We start from the raw sequence: 23,663 nt of genomic DNA, 5'->3' as shown, positions 1-23,663 counted from the left end.
CCAGTGGGCCAAACCCTACCCAATGTCTATTTTTATAAATGAATTTTTTTTGGAACATAACCATACCCAATTACTTACATAAATAGTTTTGACAGATACCATATGGTCTGCAAAGGCTAAAATATTTTCTATCTGGCCATTTATTAAAAAAAAAAAAATTATCAACCTCTGTGACATCTCACCAACTACCCTGCTCCTGTTTCATCCCTGCCTTTCATTCTCCTTCATTTTGTTCCATAGCAGATCAAAACTCAAAACCCGAACTTCAAAAATATTACTACATCTTCCTACCTTTGATTTTTTTTAAGTAGCTTTGGCCTTCAATCCCCCACAAAAGTAAATGGGCATTATCCCAAGAAATTGAAATATGGTTCTTTTTTTTTTTTTTACAAATGGTTTGTGGCTGATCTAGAATAAATCACTAGATCTCTCAAGTCATTATTTTTAGATGAAAAAAATAATGAAGGGCCCCCCCAATTAATGGAGTCTTATTAGGCATAATGACACATAGGCTTGTTCCTAAGGTGACTACTAATATCAGTTAGAAGAACAGCTAGGGGCTGTTATCATCTCTTTGTCTTCCCCATTTAGTTATCATGCACCAGTACTTCGGCCTCATTGAGGGTCTTAGTGACCAAGTATCCATGAAGCCTCTTGGACAAATCATGTATTGTGGTCAAAACTGAAGAAGTTCTAAATTCTTTGTCATGAATTTAGAGATGTTCACTGTATTGTCTTTCAAACAATGAAGAGCATCACTAAACTAGGTGACCAGATCTTTGGGCAGCCATTCATGTTTCAGTTAAGAAAAAAAAGAAGTAAAGGAGACTATTCCATCTATTTTGGGGGAAATTTCATGCCAAACAAACAAACAAACAAAAAACAAAAAAAGAGTACTCTCTAAAATCTTGAAGACAAAACCTTTACATATTTGGAATTATTTTATCAGAAAATCACTGCACTTTATATTTCTTTGATAAACCAATTGAATTACATGGTTATAAGTTAAAATAAATGACTTCTTTTTTTTAATCTCTGTGCTATAAAATTCAAGGAATTTGAGGACCATGGGCCAAAGGGCCATATTGCAAAGGGGAAAGTCGGGAAAGGATCAGAAATACTCTGCATTCCTTTTTTATACACTGTGTGTGTGTGTGTGTATACATGTAATTTTGTGGCATCAGATATTCCCTGTATATATTAACCCTTTCTTAGTTGCTGGGGGAAAGAAGGCGGTGCTATGGGGGTTGGAGGAAAGAAGACAGTGTTGGGTGATGGATCCATCCCTGGGGCTCAACTCTTAGACACTATGTAATTCATCAGGTACACAGAAGACAGTTCATATATATTTAGGAAAAGAAAAAGAGATGGAAGGAAGTAGGGAAAGAGGCAGGGACCACAGATTCTCAGAATGTGAGGCATCAACATCTTTGGTTCCAATTGTGTAAACCAGAACACTGAGCTGTTTATAATCTTACTGAGATACTAATTCAAATTGGTCCTGCTTTCAGGCTGATAGAATAAAAGCAGTCCCTCAGCTGACAGACCAGAGCCCACCTTTACCATGGCTCTGAAATTCTTAACTTGTTTGCAGTAACTCTTAACTCTCATGAAATGATCGAAGTTTCATAGTTGGTGGAAATGGTCCAGAAGACAAAACTGGTACAGAATTGTTTACATCTAATAAAATATTACTGCTTAGCCAGAAATGACTAAATGAATGAATAAATGAGTATTTATTAACTTGAATATGCATTTGAATAAATGAATGAATGGAGAAGAGTAAGTGCCTTAGGGCTTAATATTTGTTATCAGTCCCTTTTTAGGTTCCTTGATCCTCAAGTGCATCCCCTCATTCTGTTCAAACTATCTCTTCTCTGCTAAAGATATCCATGACCAATGACTAATAGCTATTTGGGTAATTTTCATGTTGTATATATTTTGCCACAATTAAGAATAATTTTTTAAACTAGGGACATAAATGAAAATGTAGAAATATAAAACTTTAGGGACAAAAAGGAAGAAAATCTTTGGGATCTAGGACTAGGTAAAGAGTTCTTAGACTTGATACCCGAAAGACAATCTATAAAAGAAAAAAAAATTGATAAATAGAACTTCATCAAAACTTAAAACTTTTGCTCTGCAAAGAACCCTCTTAGGAGGATGAAAGAAGGCTACAGACTAGGAGAAAATATTTGTAATCAACAAATCCTACAAAGCCTAATATCTAGAATATATAGGAAACTCTCAAAACTCAACAACAAAAAACAATCCAAATAGAAAATGGGGAAAAATATAAACAGAAATTTTGTAGAAGAGAATATACAGATGACCCAATAAACATACAAAAAGATGTTCAATGTCATCAGCCGTTAGGAAATACAAAATGGAAACCACAGTGAGATATCACTACACGCCTATCAGAAAGGCTAAAATAAACATACATTTGCTGGTGAGAATGAAAAGTTGTAGAACCACTCTAGCAAGAAGTTTGGATGTTTAATATAAAACTAAACATGCAGTTATGGTCAGATCCAGCAATTGCACTCTTGGGCATTTATTCCAAAGTAATAAAAATTATGTTCATGCAAAAACCAATTCATGTATGTTCATAGTAGCTAATTTGTAATAACCAGAACCCAGAAACAACTCAGATGTTCTCAGTGGATGAGTGGTTAAACAACTATGGTACATCCATTTCATGTAATACTACTCAAAATTAAAAAGGAACAAGCTATTGAGATATATAATTTGGATGAACCGCAAGGGAACCATGCTGAGTGAAAAAAAAAAAAGCCAATCTCAAAAGATTTTATATTATATAATTCCATTTATATAACATCCTTGAAATGACAGTTATAGAGACTGAGGACAGATCAGTGGTTACTAGGAGTTAGGAATGGGGAAGGGGACGCAAAGGGAGTGTGGTTATCAAAGAACATCAAAAGAGATCCTTGGGTGAAGGGCCTGTTCCATATCTTGAGTGGTGGTGGATACACACACATACATGACCTAAAATTACATAGAAATAAATACAAACCAATGAGTAACATTGGAGGAATAATATTGCTGGATCATATTAATATAAAAAAGATAGTACCAGTTTAGAGTCCCACCAGCATTATATGACAGTTCCAATGCCTCCACATGCTCACCAACACTTATTATTATCAACTTTTTCATTATAGCCACTCTAATGATGTGTAATAGTATCACATTGTGGTTTTAATTTCTATCCCCCTAATAGACTCATGATTTTGAACATCTTACATTGTCATGTTCTTAGCTATATATATCTACTTTGGTGAAATGTCTATTTAAATCTCTCATACTTTTTAATTGTTACTTATCTTTATATTTTTTAACTGTAGGAGTTTTTTATTTATTCTAGACAGAAGTCCTTCATCAGATATGTGATTTGCAAATATTTTTCCCACCCTGGTTTTTCTTTTCATCTTAACAGTGTCTTTTGAGGAACAAAAATTTTTAATTTTGACTAAATACAATTTATCACATTGTTCTTACATGGATCATGTTTCTGGTGTCATATTTATGAAATCTTTGCCTAAATGAAGATCACCAAAAAATTCTCCAGTGTTTTCCCTAACAGTTTCATAGTTTTAGCTCTCACATTTAGATGTATGATCACAATTAATTTTTATGTAGGATATGAGATAAGCACCTAAGTTCATGTTTTCTTTGCATAAGCATATCCAGCTGCTCCAACACCATTTTTGAAAAGACTACCCTTTCATCATTGAATTGCCTTGGCACCTTTATCAAAACTCATTTGATAATAAATGTAATAGTTTATTTCTGGACTTTTCTGTTCCAATGACCTATGTGTCTATTGTTATGCCACTACCATTCTGTACTAAAGTTTATAGTGAGTTTTTTAAACAGATATTATAAGTCCTACTTTGTTCTTTTTTTTTTTTTTTCAAAATTGTTTTGCTTATTCTAGGTTCTTTACAGTTATATATAAATTTTAAGATAGGGGCACCTGGGTGGCTCAGTCATTTAAGCATCTGCCTTTGGCTCAGGTGGGTCCTGGGACTGAGCCTCAGATTGCCTGCTTCTCCCTCTGCCTCTGTCCCTTCTCCCCACTCCCAACCCCAACTTGTGCTCTCTTTTTCTCTTTCTCTCTCTCTCTCTCTCTTGCTCTCACTCTTAAATAAATAAATAATTTTGAAATTTAAGATAAATTTATTCATTTCCTTGAAGTTAGATAGGAATTGTATTGACCCTTTAGATGATTGCCATCTTAACAATATTGATTCTTCCAATCCATAAACATGTATTTAAATCTTTGATTTCTCCAGTATTGTGTAGCTTTCAGTACATGCCATACATTTCTTTTGTCAAATTTATTCCTATTGACACTATTTTGAGTGATATTGTCTCTTGATTTCATTTTTGGATTTTTGGATTTTCCATTTCTGGTATATTGAAATGCAACTGGTATTTGTATATTGCTCTTGTATGCTGTGATCTGCTGAATCCCTCACCATTACTCTTGCAGCAACAATTTTTTGTTGCTTTTGTTGTTGTTACTAGTGTGTCATGGTTAAGAATGCAATGACTATTAAAACAGTTTGGTGCCCCGTCTTGATTCCTGCTAAGGCACCCGTGGTTTTACCCACCATTGTTTTTGTACCAGTAGGGCAAAAGGCAGTAATCTGCTAGTGTTATCTTGATCTTGCAGACCCTAGGAAAGGTTCTCAGGGATCCTTAGGAGTCACAGACAACACTTAAAAGAACCACTGATCTAGATGATCTGTAAGCACAGATCAAGCCTGTCCAAGCCTGAAACAGTTTTGAAATTCTAAGATAAGTGTTGTTTACCAAACTTGTCTTAATAACATTTGATTAAATGGCTGATTTTCATGGCAGTTAATATTCCTTAAACCAGTACAAGTATTTCTAAGTAACTGAGTGTCTAGAAAAGGAAACTTGGCGTCACTGTAGACTAATTACATTAGACTGCAAACTTGTATGTTTTCTGTTCTGTTTCCTTACTCCTTTTGGACAGAAAGAAGGTCAAAGAGGACCAGAAGAGTCACAGATGGGAAAGATAAAAGAGAAATTGGGGGAAAAATCATATAAAATCAAGGGAAGGACTGAGGTAAGATTAGGGGTAAATGGAGTTGATAGTAGTTTCAGAGAAACCAGTTACAGAGTTCTGATGTGAAAAAGAAATCACACAATTTATGAGCTGGCAAAGAATTTAAAGATAAGAAATGTTGGGCCAGAACTAGATTATTTGGCAGAGGAGGGAAGCAAGGCCCCAAAATTTCTGACAGGACTAGAGCTGGAAGTCAGGATTTCCAGTTTCCCCCTCAGGATGTTCCACTCTTCTCTCTTCCCATTATATATAACTTTTAATACTCTCTATACCACACATAGCACTTCCCCCAGAAGATAGCCAGGCTTCCAAAACTTTAATAGTGAATTGTTAAAATGCACGGCATTCTTCGGCGTAGTATCATCACAAGACTGGTAATTCGGCATCTTAGGTATGTTTTTTCTATTTCACTTTATGTCTCAGCTATTGGAAAGCTTGAAGTTTTATTGTCGAATGAGTTTCTGTCATTTAATACTCAAAATCCCCTCAAATGTAGGCACTGTGTCACGTCAGCTTCAGCATCAATTGTGTTCTCCCCACCCTCCCCCCAAGTCACATGCGATACCCTATCTTCACGCTTCATACCATTTCTTGGTTGCGTCATTGTTTCTAACTATACATAGCATAATTAATTTCCTGTGACCACGTGACATACTTTACAATGAAGAACTAACTCCAGTTTTTAAGATTTTGTACATTAAGTCATTAAAGAAGCTGAATTCCTTCAACTATGCCATTGGTTTTTCCCTTTTTCCTACTTATCACCAATTCTTGTTAAGTCTTTTGTAGGTACTCCCTAGATCTTTATGTGGGGATCTCTACCAGTTTGTTTTGTTTTGCTTTGTTCTGCTTTGGTTTTGCCTGCAGGTTTCTTTTAAATAAATACCAGCATGTACTACCATAGACAGTGCTGATTAAAAGAAATAATAAAAATTTTTTTTCATTAGGCTTTGGTCCTTACTGTGTGTCCAGGTCAGAGCACTTATTGTCTATAATTAACTATGTTCGCACTGTGTTACAAGAAAACATAAGCCTCCAGTCATGACACATGTATAAAAGCTTTTCTCCATTCAGGAAAAAACAGGTTTATTTTTTTCCAGCATGGATCTTCTCTCGGTTATGAATGAAATCTTAAAGTATTGACACATATCTTTGGCACTGACCTGTATAATTTTGATATTGAGTCCTTCTAATGTTCCTGCTTTAAAGAAGTTTCATTCTTCTCCACCCAGTGATCCTTTGGTTTTCTGCATGCAAAGCAAGCAGAAGTCTCAGGTCCCTTGCTTCTAGATTGGCATCCTTACGCAAACAGAGTTATTTGAAAGAGACATTTCATTCCTAGCCTGCAGGTAACTGAGACTGTTGAGGATAATAAGCCCATATCTTTCTTCTAAGGAAGAACCTTCATGGCTTTGGAACGCTGGTTTTAGAAACTACTTTTCCTCTTTTTCTTTCCTCTCCTCCACTTGGTAGGGGGTTTTTTTTGTTTGTTTGTTTTGTTTTGTTTTAAGATTTTATTAAAGAGCGGCTGGCAGAGGGAGAAACAGGCTCCCTGCTGGGCCAGGAGCCCAATGCCAGGATTCCATCCCAGGACCCTGAGATCATGACCTGAACCAAAGGGCCGTTTAACCGACTGAGCCACCCAGATGTCCCCACTTGGTCATTCTAAATAGCTATGTTATTTCAGATTCTAAAAAAGTTAAGACCTCAGCAAAAATGGAAACCCTCACATTTCAATAGTGTAAGACGGCGGGCAGCGAGGAGTAGCAACAATCCCATGTTTCCCAGGGGTGAGCAGAGTAGTGGGAGCAGAGCCTCAAGGGAACTAACACTTTAGGATCTATGTTGGGCCAGGCCCTTTTGAGTGCTTTGCCTGGATTAATTCATTTCATACCCGCATCCACTGGAGGGCATAGATTCTCTTATTATCTCTCGTCTTCTCCGAGGCCACAGTTCACTTGTCTAAGTGATGCCAGGGGCCATCGCAGACTCCAGATCCTGTTCTCTCTGCCACTGTGCCAGACCACCTTCTCCTTCTGTTGAGCTTCCACGGCATGTGGCTTACGGCTTTTAAGGACTTTTAGGTCTGTTCATCACGCAGCTAGTCATTTCCTTGAGAATGAGGTCACTTGTGTTTGGGTCTTCTACCACCCTACGCCCGCGGTGACCGGAGGATCCTCCTTCCCGTTCTCAGGGAAAAACGGGACGAACAGCAGGGACTGATAACAAACAGCTCACTCCTCCAGAGCCTTAGTTCCGCTAATCCCGCTGTTTGGATTGTCTCACCTGCTGTCTACAGGAATCCTCTGAGGTAGCTGTCACCCGGTCTTCATTTTCTAGAGGAGGGAACTCAAAAGCAGTGAGGTTAATCAGCAAGCCCGGGTCACACAGGAACATAGCAGAGCCTTAAGTCCTAGGGCCCGCTCTTAACTGCTGTGCAAAGCCACTTGCTTTAATGTAAAAGAAGTGCTTCTGGGTCCCCCTAGGTCACTGAGGGCCCCTGGCACCAGAATTGCGAAACTTTATGGAGTTGCTGCTCTGCTCTGCATTCACCATGCACTCCAAATGTGGGGCTGGTCAGGAGGCAAAAGGGGCCTGTCGAAGGAAAACCTGTGTGGATAAGTACAAGCCTCGGTTTTTACTTCATTTATTTCTATGAAAACTCTGTGTGGGGCACCCAGGTGGCTCTGTCAGTTTAGTGTCGGCCCTCAGCTCAGGTCATGATCCCAGCGTCCTGAGATCGAGCCCCACATTAGGCTCTCTGCCTGCTTCTCCCTCCACCACTCCCCCACTCATGCTTTTTTCTCTCTTTCTCAAATAAATGAATAAAATCTTTTAAAAAAAAATCTCCGCCTCAATCCTGAAACAATTAAAACATAAAGGAAAAGCAAAATCCATTCTCAGTCACGCACAGTGATTTATTTTATTGTATCCAATTTGAGATTTGCAACAGCCAGAGAACATGTTCACATTAAAGGCTTGTCCTGGGCATCACAGGCGTTATAATGAACTCAGTCTGTGCTATTGGAAGACGTTCTTGTTTACTACTGATTTGACTACTCAAGTGCTACATCCTGTTCTCTCTGCCATTCTCTCTGCCTCTCCCCCAGCAAGGAAGAAAACCTAAGGATCCCAAACGTATACCTGGTCCATCATCTTCAAGTCCAAGTGACACTACCAGAATTCATGTTGAGGAGAAGAGAACAATTTGAGATGTTCAGCTACTATCGACTGTGCTCCTAAATCCCTTGTTCCTGTCTAGGATGGGTGGAGTGGAACAAAGGGAGGAAGAGAATCCCTCAGCCGCACCGGATGGGCTGGAAGGAAAATTAGCACACAAAAAAATGTGCCACTGGTTTTATTTATCCCATTATTAAGATGCCATGACAATAACAAAAGTAATGCTCAAGCAATAGCATTAAATGGCAAGAGATGACATCTGGAATAGATAAAGAGGGGTAAATTCATTTCTATTATCCTTGCTTTCATTAAGTTGTGCATAAATGGTACATTTCCATTTATGATTACAAATTATAGCAATTCAAAATAACTAATGTTTGTGTGGCACAGATTCAGTTCGGAGAATTCTTTCAGATGCATTGTTCTGATTGAGTCCTCAGATGGTCATCATACCGTTGGAGGCAGGAGAACCACCCCACTTAACAAATACAGAAAGGAAACTTACATGAGTTTACCCAAGGTCAGATAGATCTTGATTTTGGATTTTTTTTTTTTAAATTATTATTATGTTCCGTTAGCCACCATATAGTACATCATTCCTTTTTGAGGCCGTGTTTGCTGATTCATTAGTTGTGTGTAACAGGTAGATCTTGGACTTGAACCCAAGTCTTATGCATGCACAACCTAAGATGAATTGAGGGGGGAAACAGCCGTATTCTATAGTGCCAAGCTGGTGAGTCCTGAAACATCAGGCTGTATCATTCAGTGAAGTCACCCGATATTGAACTGTACCTTTATGTACTGATGCCTACAGGGACCACTGGGGGGAAGAAGTAGTGGAATGCAGGCCCTAAACTCGTGTGAGTTTTGATTTCATATGTCTATGTCCTATTATATTTCTGCTCCTCCTGCACTACTGGGTGGTCAGCTATCATTTTTTGTGCTCCAAGTGCTTCTAGAGCAGTGGTTCTCCGAGTATGGTTGATGGGCCAGCACTATCAGTATCCCCTGGAAACTTGTAAAGTAAGAGTGTAAAGGTGTAAAGTAAGTAAGGGTGTAAAGTAAGAGTAAGTCCTTCTGTGGTGAAGATTCAGGCAGTTTGCCTATAAGGAAAGTGCGTGAGCTTGAGGGCATAAATTTCACATCAGCCAATTGGCTCGTTACATTTTTGCTCACTTTCTGCTTGTTGTGTTCCAGAAACTGACATCAACAGGTACAATGCACATTTCTGAAAAGTTCCTGCCATGTAGACATTGCTTTGTATTAAGCACAGTGGTGGACAGAGATCCTGCTTTTGGATCTAGTCATTCTAAAAACAGGTTGCTTATGGGTGTACCATGTGGTAGAAGTCCTTTGGTAAATCTGTTCTGACAGGTTAAAAAATGCAGCCTGTCAATTTTGTATTAGTTTAGACAGAATCCAAATCAGCCACACACATACATAATTTCTACATTAATTTCTGCCTTTCAGAGGTACTTTAGTTTTCAGGTGATCGTGAACTTTGTATTTCAACTGTAGAAAAAATCTCATAGGCTAGAACCAAGGAAAGTATCCTTCACTAGCATCCATACTCAGCAGGTTGCCCTCTCCTGTCTCAGTGACTGGTCTATGGTGTTCTCTGTATCCACTTGAGAATGCAGTTAGATACGCTTCATGTTCCAGTGTCTGCTCTGTGGTTCTTATCAGGCTGGACAGTCTCATCACAGCCCAGACTGTGAGGTCTCCAAAATTTGTGGCAGTTCCTCTTTAACCTGAAGTCTTAACTAGAACAGTGTTCTCCCACTTCCTCAAAGGACTCGCTGACAGGTGCATGGTTTCTTTCAATGTAAAAAATGGAAATATTACTCTGGGATACAGATAAACAACTTCTAAATAAAAAGTAAATTACAAGATGAATTTGTTTTTAAGGCAAAATTGGTACTGCCTAATTTCAAAATATGAAAATATTTCCTTGAATTAATGATTGAGGATTATTAATTCATTCAACACCTACTATGTGCTAGGGACTATGTGATGTTCTTGGAAGTTATAAATATGAGGGTTCATAATAGCATAAGCCCTTGTATGACAAAAATAAGCTATGACTACCTGGTGCCTGATTAACCCTTTGAACCAATCCAACTTGTCAGTTTGTCACAGTGGTTTGGTTTTTCTTCATTGAATTGATAGTGGCTTATTAACATTAATGAAATCAACTAGTTCCTTTGCTGGGGTCTAGATTTATCCTATATAGTTACTTATTTTTTCCTATCTTAGTCTGAATTCTTTCATTGATGTGCTTTTCAAAATCAAAACCTTTTAATTAGACAATAGGACTGCTTACCAGGAAAGTACACTAGGAAAAAAGATCATAAGAAACTGTTAAAACATATTATTTCCATATGTTCCCACTCTTTTTTAAGGGCATTTGCTTTTATGTACAAAGGAACTTTTCTGGAAGAGAACATTTAACAATTAACAGTGGTTGCCCTTGGGCAAAGAGTTTAGGGGGCTTGATCACAAGGGAGATTTGCTTTTCATTTTATGTTTTTATACAGCTTAATTTTTGTCATTTTAAATATTGTTTTCAATTTTGAATGCTAGTAAATAAGCGCAAGGATGCATTCCCAGCAAGCAGTCTTTCAGAAGTTCTAAAATATCTCTTCTAAATAAGAGAAACATAGGTGAGCTACACTCTATGCCTCTTTGATTCCTTTATTGCTAAAACAGAGTGAACTGAGACTTGGAATGTAAAATTACTTCCACACTGGTTCCATAGGAAAGATTAACAAGCAGAACCTACCTGATAATGGGGCCTCTTTGAGGAAGCCACCTTTAAACAGAAAAGGAAGAAGTTACCCCTACAGTGCCCTCATCTCCCCTGGTTGCATTAGGACAGTTACTATCCATACATCCTTTCAGAATGAAGTGGGTATAGGTTAGAGAAATCTGCACTGTGATTCTTTGGAAATGTCCTCCAATGATTTTTTTTTTTTTTTTTAAGATTTATTTACTTAGAGCTGTGGACAGGGGAGGGAAGAGAGAGAGAGAGAGAGAATCCTGAGTAGACTCCCCGCTGAGCATGGAGTCTAACTTGGAGCTCCATCCCATGACCCTGAGATCATGACCTGAGCCAAAACCAAGAGTTGGACACTTAACCAACTGAGTAACCCAAGCATCCCATCCAGTGATTTATTTCATTTCCCTTTGTCTTTAATTTCCAAGAAGAATCGATCCTCACTCCTGGGGAAAGGAAAAATAACAGCGAAAATAACAAAACTCTGTTTCAAAGAAAGACAATTCTATGATCTTTTTAAGGTGTCCACCAATTCTGTGATATCTTTCCCTTCAGTCCTTCTTCTAGTTGAAACCCTAGTTGAAAGCTTTGCCAAGCATGAAAAAAGAAAAAAGTCAATTAAGATTGGAAGGGTCTGGGGGCCTGGGTGGCTCAGTGGGTTAAGCCTCTGCCTTCGGCTCAGGTCATGATCTCAGGGTCCTGGGATCGAGTCCCACATTGGGCTCTCTGCTCAGCAGGGAGCCTGCTTCCCTATCTCTCTCACTCTGGCTGCCTTTCCATCTACTTGTGATTTCTCTCTGTCAAATTAATAAATAAAATCTTTAAAAAATAATAATAAATAAATAAATAAATAAAAAGATTGGAAGGGCCTGAAAGAGTTCATGCTCAGTTGTGTTTTTCTCTGGATCATTTTTCTTACCACTTGTCATTTAGAACCTCAGAGGACTTCTTCGAAGTCCCCCTTGCTAAGCAAGAAACATCCATTCTCTCATTATTGGATCTGTGAATTGGGAAATCCATCCACATGGATATCAGGATCCTCTGTTTCTGAAATGAACCAACCATAACAACTCAGTCACTGTAAAGCATACCCTGTAACAATTCCTACACATTTTAATTACATCTCTGTAGTCTTCAGGGGAGAATTGCACTTGCATGACAAAATATTAAACTCTCATTCTATAAAAAGTCGTTTTCAGGTTTTTGTCTCTTTATGGGGGGGAATTCATCTCAGAAATAGTGTTTTATATCTTTACTTGCATCAATTATTACCAACCAGCAATCAGCAATGGTATAATTATTTGTTAGTTTCAGGAAAACCATCAAGAGTTTAGGGCAGTGTTCCTGTGAAAAGCCCACCAATTGTCCTTGGACCAAAGTTTATGCAAAAGTTCTGAGAAGATAGTAACAAAGACTCATCAGAGTGCAGGGGGAAAAGAAAGAGAGGAGAGGCAGAACTGGATTCCTCAATTCCAAATACTTTCAAAAAAGTATTCAAAAGAAAGGGAAATATACAGGCAACATGAAACTGAAAGTTGCCGAAGGGGAGGTAGGTGGGTAATTGCCTGATGGGCATTAAAGATGGCACTTGATGGGGCGCCTGGGGGGCTCAGTATGTTAAGCCGCTTCCTTCCGCTCAGCCTTCCACTTAGGTCATGATGCCAGGGTCCTGGGATCAAGCCCAGCATCAGGTTCCCTGCTCCGCAGGAGCCTGCTTCTCCCTGTCCTCCCTGCTTCTGCTCTCTCTCGCTATCTCTAGCACTATCTGTCTCGCTCAAATAAATAAACAAATAAAATCTTTGAAAAGAAAGATGGCACTTGATGGAACGAGCACTGGGTGTTGTCAGCAGCTGATGAATCACTAAATTCTACCCCTGAAAATAATAACAGTGTAAGTTAATTAAATTGAATTTAAATTTAAAAACTTTTAAAAATGAAAGGGAAATATGTTTGAAGACTAAAAAGAGAGGATTTCTGAGATAAGTCATACAAGGTCTTAGCCATAAAAATAGAATTTTAGAGAGCCCTACATTACTAAATTCTCAAAATGAGGATTATGTTAATGACCACATTGACCATGAAATTAAACCTCACATAATCTTTTAGATATGTCAGAAGAGAAATTCAAAGCTCTCCTCAGAGCTACTAAGGCAATAAGTACATTGCAAAAAAAGAGAAAAAAGGTGTGTCAAGTTGGTAGGACGGTTTTTCCTATTGAGTGGAATCGGTTTCTATTCTGAGTCACTAAGCAAAAATTAGAAAGGAAATCAATACCATATTTACTCTAAAAAGGCATCATGTGTTCAGCAGAGTCTCCCCTTTCAAGTAGCTGAGCTAGTAGCTAGCCCATGCTCCTGGTATAATACCTAATTAGATAAATACCAGCAACTCACAGGGGGTTTTATGATCTTGCTACTTGCCATGGCCACTAGAGGGTATCCATTTTTCCTTCCAACAGAGGTTTTTAATTGTCAACATTTAAGAAAAGACTTTGGGGCAAATGCTACAAACATATCACAGTAACCACATTTGTCTGTAGGATAAAGGGAGGTTTAAGCCTAAATAAAGGAAGGCCACTTCGGATACACCTGGTGAAGCAGAGTCAGCCCCATCGGCACAGAGGAAAGGTTAAGTTCAAAATGACTCCAAGGTGTTAAGCTGCTGACAAGTCAGTACATCCTAAACTACTTCCTTTTTCCAGGATTCCCCATCAACTCACATTCAGAGCCCATGCTTCTTATCAAAAGATAATATAATCCTCCGATACTGCTACTTGAAAACTAACTTTACTTATGGGTTAGTAAAAATAGATAAGAGATAACTGCCTCCCTTCTCAGTCAAACCGTCACCCAAACCCTAACTTTTTGCTGCTCTTTGAAAAGTAGGTGGATGGGACTGGAAGGGATTATGCTAAGTAAAATAAGTCAAGCAGAGAAAACAACTATCATATGGTTTCACTCATATATGGAACATAAGGAATAGCATGGAGGACATTAGGAGAAGAAAGAGAAAAATGAAGGGGGAGAAATCAGAGGGGGAGATGAACTATATGAGACCGTGGACCCTAATGGAGGAAACAAACAAACTGAGGGTTTCCGAGGGGAAAGGGTGAAGGGATGAGGTGCTGGTGATGGGTATTGAGGAGGGCACGTGTTGTGATGAGCACTGGGTGTTATACACAACTGAGGAATGTAAGTGTCCACGTTTTCCGTGCCACCTCTGTTGTTTCTGACCCTGGCGTCTCCTTCTTTCAGCTGCTGGCGAGCCACTGGCCTTTCGATCACAATGACTTCGGCTTGTTTCTTTGCAAGCTGTTCCCCTTTTTGCAGAAGTCCTCGGTGGGGATCACCGTCCTCAATCTCTGCGCTCTCAGTGTTGACAGGTAATGGGGTTCTCTCCCTCCACTCATGTTGGGTTTCGAAAAGCATTTTTCTCAAAAAGAAGAGAAGTCAAGGAGCCTTGAGAGTTGGTGCACAGGACAGTTGTTAATTAGTTTCAAGTGAATTAAAATATTAACAGTCTAGCCCTACTGTTTAGAATCACTTTACACATTGGCTGATCGTTAGCCATCTTTCGCTCAGCAATGTGTATCTAGAGCATTTTGCCAGTTATAGCTGTTTGGCACCCTATCGCAGAAAGGAGAAATGAACATATCGGATGGAAAGAACCTTGGAAAAGGACACTTTAGGACATGCAAATGCTATATTTTCCATGGTACATTTCTCATTAGAAAAAAATATATATCATTCAGTTATAATACTTGATTACTTGAGCTGAATGGTGAATACATAATATTGTTATATTCTTCTCAAAGTGTCTCTGAATGCCTGACGTGTTTCACAGTCTTTAAAAAGAGGGCAACAACAGAAGCGCTCCATGATCGGATTTTGAAAAACCCATCAAGTTTCTCTTAGTCTTTCTGGAATTCTCCTCAAACAGGGATGCCAAGACTTCTCTAAAGGAGTCCTTCTAGATGATATTTTCTGCACCTCCTAACTTTCATAGGAGTAACTATAAAGAATGAAGTTAGGAACCATATAATACATTCTATGGCATCCCTTTGTATTGAATATTATCCTATGCAAATGCTCTTTAATGCCCCACTTAATTGATCTACCACAATTTAGAAGAGGTTTCCACTTTTGCTCTCTCACACTGTCAATCACTCTGTCAGAGCACCTGAGTCCCACCATCATAGAAATAAAAGAATCCTTTTCTTAAAGAACATTTAAGCCTTTACAGACATTCTGTTATCTATCACCTGCAATCAGTTTAGGGGACCAAATCATTATTATTAAAACATAAAAATACTCACTCCCTTAGTAGATGAAAATTATCCTGGCATCCTTTTTTTTTAATTAATTTATTTTTTTATTTATTTTCAGCATAACAGTATTCATAATTTTTGCACCACACCCAGTGCTCCATGCAATCCGTGCCCTCTCTAATACCCACCACCTGGTTCCCACAATCTCCCACCCCCCGCCCCTTCAAAACCCTCAGATTGCTTTTCAGAGTCCATAGTCTCTCATGGTTCACCTCCCCTTCCAATTTCCCCCAACTCCCTTCTCCTCTCTAACTCCCCATGTCCTCCATACTATTTGTTATGCTCCACAAATAAGTGAAACCATATAATAATTGACTCTCTCTGCTTGACTTATTTCACTCAGCATAACCTCTTCCAGTCCCATCCATGTTGCTACAAAAGTTGGGTATTCATCTTTTCTGATGGAGGCACAATACTCCATAGTATATATGGACCACATCTTCCTTATCCATTCGTCCATTGAAGGGCATCTTGGTTCTTTCCAGTTTGGCAACCGTGGCCATTGCTGCTATAAACATTGGGGTACAGATGGCCCTTCTTTTCACTACATCTGTATCTTTGAGGTACATACCCAGTAGTGCAATTGCTGGGTCATAGGGAAGTTCTGTTTTTAACTTCTTGAGGAATCTCCACACTGTTCTCCAAAGAGGCTGCACCAACTTACATTCCCACCAACAGTGTAAGAGGGTTCCCCTTTCTCCACATCCCCTCCAACATATGTTCTTTCCTGTCTTGCTAACTTTGGCCATTCTAACTGGTAAGTTGATATCTCAATGTGGTTTTAATTTGAATCTCCCTGATGGCTAGTGATGATGAACATTTTTTCATGTGTCTGATAGCCATTTGTATGTCTTCATTGGAGAAGTGTCTGTTCATATCTTCTGCCCATTTTTTGATATGATTATCTGTTTTGTGTGTGTTGAGTTTGAGGAGTTCTTTATAAATCCTGGATATCAACCTTTTGTCTGTGCTGTCATTTGCAAATATCTTCTCCCATTCCGTGGGTTGCCTCTTTGTTTTGTTGACTGTTTCCTTTGCTGTGCAGAAGCTTTTGATCTTGATGAAGTCCCAAAAGTTTATTTTTGCTTTTGTTTCCTTTGCCTTTGGAGAAATATCTTGAAAGAAGTTGCTGTGACTGATATCGAAGAGGTTACTGCCTATGTTCTCCTCTAGGATTCTGATGGATTTCATGGCATCCTTATTATAAATTACGCCACATATGCCTGTAATACCTGTGAAACACAAAGCAAAAAGTTTGGCAGTATTCTTAAAAATAAATGTATTGCAAAAAAAATGTATTGCTGAAATTACAGCACACAATTAAAATGTAATGATGCTACTGACAGAATTGCTGCTGATGCAGTGGTAAACACGACATCAGAGAGCATTTCTGCTTTACTAGTTGCATTCTCAGTTGTTCCCAGGAAAACTTGAGCTCTGTGTGCTTTTCTTCTGTTATCATAGCAGGCATTAAGGGCCACTGTATTAACACATGTATGGCGTGTAGGTGGCCACTGTGTCACTTCCACTGGACAAAATAATTGACTGTGTTACCTGTGGCCATGTCCTAAGAAACTGAGTAAGCATTTGTAATCTGGATTTTATTCACTAATGAGTTCTCACTCTGCTGTTCCTATTCCTAGCATCCAGTAGCACTATTTCATCTTGTATCCAAAGTGGTGTAGTATCTAAAAATTAAAGCACTTAAATTTATATCTCTGACATTACTAATAAGTGTAAAATGCTTCCTGTATTCATCAAGTTGTATATTTAGAGATGTGGCTGTGTATGCTTATTACAAAATCCAATTAAATTTTTAATTACAATATAACTCTAGAATCCCTGTGGGGAAAAGAAAGAGAAAATAATCATTATAGTTTAAAAAAGAATTATGTTTCCTACATGCATACTCTTCCCATATGATAGTGCTAAATGTTATAAAGCTACAGTATTAAAATGAGTATGGCACAGGGGTACCTGTGTGGCTCAGTCAGTTAAGCATCTGATTCTTGATTTTGGCTCAGGTCATGATCTTAGGGTCTTGGAATCGAGCCTGCATTGTGCTCCATGCTGGGTGTGGTACCTGCTTGGAATTCTCTCTCTCCCTTTCCCTCTGTTCCCTCCTCCCCAATCTAAAAACAAACAAGTAAACAAAAAGACAGTGTGGCACATACATATGAATATACTGAGAAATAAATGGGAAAGCCAGAAACAGGTGTTACAGTGTATTAGAGTGTAATATAGACTGAAATCACTTTGAGTATAATGGGGAAAGGAAAAATAGTGCTATTTAGCCGTCTGGGGAGAAAAGCACGTTAAAGTCTTATATTTTACTATATGTCAATAATAATATTTATAATAGTTACTACTTACTCAGTATAAGTACGTGCTAAGCCGTGTTAAAAATACTTTACAGCAGTTCTTGTCCTTAGTCCTTAGGACAAGAACTGCTTGTTGTGATGGTTCTGTAATCACCCTCACTTTACAGATGAGGGAGCTGAGGTCAGAAGAGATTTATCAAGGCCATTTGGTGACCAAGGCAGTAATCAACTATAAGTCGTCCACCTTGTTAACCGGTACGCTCCAGCATGTAAAAACTTATGCCATATAGAAGAAAATAGAGTAATATCTTTTTGATCACTAGTAAAGGAGGACTTTTTGAACTTAAAAAGGTGGTAGAAATGCTGAATATAATTATAAAAGGATTTCAGGACATAAAACTTTAAACAAAGAAGATCAAGCATTCATAAATTTAAAAAACAAATAAAGCAAGAAGCTGGGGGAAATACTTGCAGCAAATACCTGTTAAAAAACCTACAACATTGAAGGGGTGGGGGGTGGGAGGTGGGGTACCAGGTGGTGGGTATTAAGAGAGGGCACGGATTACGTGGAGCACTGGATGTGGTGCAAAAACAATGAATACTGTTATGCTGAAAATAAAAAATAATAGTAATAAAATAAAATTTAAAAAAAAGAAAAGAAAGACAAGATAAGACAAGAAAATAAAAGTCTGCTTTGGAGTTTCTGCCAAAAAAAAAAAAAAAAAAAGCTACAACATGCTAATATTCTTGGTAATCAAGGAGGCCACACAGATAGTAATTAAAATCATAAGACTTCCATATAAAAAGAGCATGACTATAAAAATACCAAAGAAGAAACTTAAATGATTAATTAACATATGAATAATGTTCATGTAATCAGAGATTTCAGCTAAGAAAACATGTTTCTCAGTATCTGGTGGGAGTAGAGATTTAAACAGCCTTTCAGGAAGGTAAAATCCTACAAATGCTTTTGTTTTGTGACCCAGTAATTACAATTTTCAGGATTGATTCTAAGAAAACAATCTAAAAAATTTGAACAGAGAATTCATGCACAAAAATGTGCTTTATAAAATTATTTACAGGAAAATATAGCAATCTTATTACCCCATGTTAGGCCACTGGAGAAGGAGGCTAAAGGTAACTGACGTGTGTAGGTATATGAATATAAAATTCCTTGAAGACAACATGACAAATATTAGCAGTAGTTATATCTCAGGATAGGATGATGGGTGTTTGCAATGTTGTTCTAGGAGTAGAAAAAAAATTCTGAAAGTATATTTACTTTTATTGCCTGTTACCCATTTTCCTTATTTACTCTATGCTATTTTATACATTTTATTTATCTCAGTTATGCAGCTCATTCCTATGACCTGTGTTCTATATCAAGGTTAATTTTCTATGGGCAGGCAGCTCTAAAGCGTAAGCAATACAGACACATAGACATGACCACGGAAGCTTCTGTATGTGGAGAAACACATGCAGGTGCCCAGCCCAGAGCTGCCTCTATCCCTATTAGTGCCTTTACAAAAACCATCATATTTTGGAAAATATTTTATTAAAAAACTAAACTTTGTCCCAAAGGCTTTAAAAAACAAGACAATAGGTTACACCTGGTTGGCTCAGTTAAGCCACTGCCTTCAGCTCAGGTCATGATCTCTCATCAGGCTCCTTGCTCAGCAGGGAGCCTACTTCTCTCTCTGCCTCTGCCTGCCACTCTGCCTGTTTGTGCTCTCTCTCTCTCTCTCTCTCTCTGACAAATAAATAAATAAAGTCTTTAAAAAGAAAAAAAAAAAGGGAGCACCTGGGTGGCTCAGAGGGTTAAGCCTCTGCCTTCCGCTCAGGTCATGATCCCGGGTCCTGGGATCAAGTCTGGCATCGGGCTCTCTGCTCAGCAGGGAGCCTGCATCCCTCTCTCTCTCTCTGCCTGCTTCTCTGCCTACTTGTGATTTCTGTCTGTCAAATAAATAAAATTAAAAAAAAAAAAAAAGAATCAGGACAATAAGGAGCACTGGGAAAGAGGAACCCAGCTTTCTAAAAGAAAACTGCACCTCTGAGGAAATATCCAACCAAAAGCCAAAGTTGGACAAGATCAGCATATGACAAAAAAGAATGAGAAACAGAATGAAGACAAGGACGATTCTTGTTCCCTATAAATAATAACATCTTTTTTAAGACATGTAAGTCTAATCTCCTAAGGGGCATGGATAAAAAGAGAAGCCAAAAGAGAGGAAGAACTCATCATCAGGGAAATGCAAATCAAAACCACGGTGTAATATCATCTCATGCCTGTCAGAATAGCTAGTATCAAAAAGACAAGAGACAACAGGTATTGGCATGGATGCAGAGAAAAAACGAACCCTGTGCACTTTTGGTGGGAATGTAAATTGGTGTGGCTACTGTGGAAAACAGTTTGGAAGTTCCTCAAAAAATTTAAAATAGAACTATCATATGACCTAGCAATTCCAGTTCTGGGTATTTATCCAAAGAAAATGGAAACACTAATTTGAAAAGATATGAGCAGCCTTATCTTTATTGCCATATTATTCATGATAGCCAAGATGTGGAAATAACTCGTGTCTACCCATGGATGAATGGATAAAGAAGATGGGGCACGTATAAACCATGGAATATTATTCTGCCGTAAAAAAGAATGGATCTTGCCATCTGTGACAGCATGGATGCTCTTTGAGGACATTACGTTCCGTGAAATGAGTGAGACAGAGAAAGACAAATACTTATGATCTCATTTATATAGAAAATCCAAAAAATGAAACAAGCAAAACAAATCAAAAACAAGCTCATAGATAGCACGGATTGGTGGCTGCCAAAGGGCAGGGTGGTGGGGGTGACATGCTGCAGGGGGTCAAAATGTACAAACTTCCAGTTAGAACATAAATAAGCCATGGCATGTAATGTACAGCATGTTGACTATAGTTAACACTGTACTACATATTTCAAAGCTTCTAAGGGACTAAATCTCCAAAGTCCTCATCACACACACACAAAATTCTGTAACTGTGGTGAGGGATGTTCATTAGACTTATTGTCATGCTCATTTCACAATGTATACAGATACTGAATCATTATGTTATACACCTGGAACTAATGGAATGTTTTGGTCAATTATACCTCAATACAAATAAATTCATACATACTTACATGTTTTAAAAGAGAGAAGATAGAATTTTCTTGCTTTAGTAAGCAATGTAGGCAAATTGTCACCCTTGAGATATATTTTCTTGTGAGAACATTTAGAGTATATGTTGTACGTCATGTTATATGGCATAGTTATAGTGTTCATTTTATATTTTATACAAGTCCAGGTAGTCAATTTTTTGTTGAAAAAATATTTTAAGGTACTTATTCCTTAGTGACATACTATATAATAAATTATCCCTAGATTGAGAAGCATAATTCATAATTTAGTCCCACAGGGGCTCAGGCAGGAAGGGGATGGTACACAGATGTGAAGAATAAGGTCCAGCTGCTGCCCCTTAGAAGTCTTCACGCTTGTGAAGATGGCAACCTGAGGACAAGGGAGAAGGAAATGCATGAAGATATTTAGGCTACAGAATGCCTAAATCCCCTAAACCATCAAAACCCCGCATTGCTCTTCCCGCTCTTTCTTCCTTGGGGGAATCTCAAGCAACCATTTTGCACAGTTTCATTCTCCTCACTAGAAACTCTACCTGTCAGGGGTTGAGGTGGGTTGGGGCATGGAGTGGATGGAGGGAATCAGTCATAGGTTCCCATGTCAGGTGTAGACTCACCTCATCTTACCACATCTTCCCCATTCCCATCTCATATATGGAGAAAAGTGAACTAAATGTCCCATCACAAATTATCAGCTGTGTATCCAATGCCATGTTCTTGGTTAAAAGGAGGAAAGAAAAAATGGCATCAAAAGTCTATTTCATTGGGGCGTCTGGGTGGCTCAGTGGGTTAAAGCCTCTGCCTTCGGCTCAGGTCATGATCCCAGGGTCCTGGGATTGAGCCCTGCATTGGGCTCTCTGCTCAGCAGGGAGCCTGCTTCCTCCCCTCTCTCTCTGCCTGCCTCTCTGCCTCCTTGTGATCTCTGTCTGTCAAATAAATAAATAAAATATTTTTTTTAAAAAGTCTATTTCATTAAGACGTGGGCTCAGTTTTAGATCAAGACAATAAAACATTTTAAAATTCCATTCCCACAAAAATCTGCCTTAATTCAGGTTTTCCATGGTAATAAACTCAACATTCTTTGTTCCCTGGGTTCTTTCTTTATTATTTTACATTTCACTTGGTACTGACTCTAAGCTTTGAGACCTGAGTGTAGGGAATCTATTTTGACATTTCCAGTTCAAAAGCTTTCAGAGAATGAATGAGAATGAATCATTCACACTTAATTCCAGAAGATACGATTTGCTTTGGGTCTTGATTTGGTTGCATTATATTCTACTAAAAATAAGAAAATCCCTCTTTCCTTTTTTTAAAAAAATCCTTCCGTAAAATAATAAAACTAAAACAAGAAATAAAAAGAGGGAAATTGCAACCTATTACAAAACAATTTTCAGTTTAGGCATCCCTGCCTTCCTCCTGTGAGCTAAGTGAATCAAACTACAGTTCAGGAAGAGTTCCCATGATTTTTTAAATATATTTTCAGTGTAATTATCTCTCATTTCAGAGTTGTTATTTTGAGAGAAAATAATAAGAACTATATATCCAAGTTCTATACAATTTCCTTATTACCTGATTATTCAATGAATATGGAATACAGAAGGTTGAAAGAAAAAAAATCTAGCTGTTTCACTATCAGCTTTTAATCTAAATGAGGTAAATAAGAGAGTAAGAAGAAACCATGACTTGCCCCAGAAAAGATGAGCTTTCATCGTAAATATTGACTATGGACTGCCTCCTCTACATATTCACTAGTTCCTCCTCAAATCTAACTTTCATTGACTTTTACTTTGCATCCTTAGTCACTTAAGAAAAAAATAAACAGGAATTTCAGAAAAGACTGAGGAAATTTAGAAACAATTTTGACCTCTCCTCAGCTTTATCAGTGAAAAAACGTTTTTAACACTATAGTAATATATTTCTAACATGAATGAATTATTCCCAGCAAAATAGGACTAACCAGCCATTACCAACAATTAAAATAGGTATTTTTGCATGCCATAAATGACATATTTCAGATGTTACTTAGAGTTTGTTTGGGGGTAAAAAGGACAGAGCAGAATGGAAGGGGAATTCAATGCTGTTCTTTGTAAAGTTAACTGTCATGTTTAAAGTGGAAAATGAGGGGGTCAGACCAGTAAAAAGGTCTGGGTACAGATCTAACTTGTAGTTAAAAATTGCCTGGGGAAGGAGGCTATGAAAAGATAAAACTCTCTTGACAAATGCTCCAGGAATGATGTGTAATTAGATACCTGGAAAAGTTGCAGAGACAATTAATAAGGCAATTTTGTTTGATAGGCCTCAAATTCAAAAGCCAATGTCACTTCTTCATCCCAGCATTTCATGTAATTGCTCAGTGGTCTCTATGATGTTCTCAAAGATTTGTCCTAAGTCAAGAAACATGAAAGTGGTTTTCTGGAAAGTTTCATTTTTATTTAGAGTTCGACTTGGTTTCTCCTTATTCTCCCGGTGGTATGTTGTGCTTTTTTTTTTTTTTTTAAAGATTTTATTTATTTATTTGACAGACAGAGATTACAAGTAGGCAGAGAGGCAGGCAGAGAGAGAGGAGGAAGCAGGCTCCCCGCTGAGCAGAGAGCCCGATGTGGGGCTTGATCCTAGGATCCTGGGATCATGACCTGAGCCGAAGGCAGAGGCTTTAACCCACTGAGCCACCCAGGCGCCCCGGTATGATGTCCTTTTGCTGCATGAAAATAGGGGAGACATGAAAGGAGAGTCAGAGCCAGAAGAGAGAACGTAGGGCCGGGACAGAGACAAAGCCAACGC

The 23,663-nt window shown here is 38.2% G+C and overlaps 1 protein-coding gene across 1 annotated transcript in view; it reads left to right on the top strand.

Moving 5' to 3' along the window:
- EDNRA (endothelin receptor type A) overlaps positions 1-23,663 on the top strand; it is a 60,759-nt gene that overhangs the window by 16,894 nt on the left and 20,202 nt on the right. The window contains exon 3 of the mRNA XM_044224908.1: positions 14,336-14,463. Coding sequence (XP_044080843.1) covers positions 14,336-14,463 — 128 coding nt within the window. The remainder of the gene's footprint in view (positions 1-14,335; positions 14,464-23,663) is intronic.

Source organism: Neovison vison, chromosome 11, assembly GCF_020171115.1.
Source record: "Neovison vison isolate M4711 chromosome 11, ASM_NN_V1, whole genome shotgun sequence".
Classification (NCBI taxonomy): Eukaryota; Metazoa; Chordata; class Mammalia; order Carnivora; family Mustelidae; genus Neogale; species Neogale vison.
The sequence above is the reverse complement of the archived record's forward strand: the minus strand, read 5'-3'. Positions and strand labels throughout refer to the sequence as shown.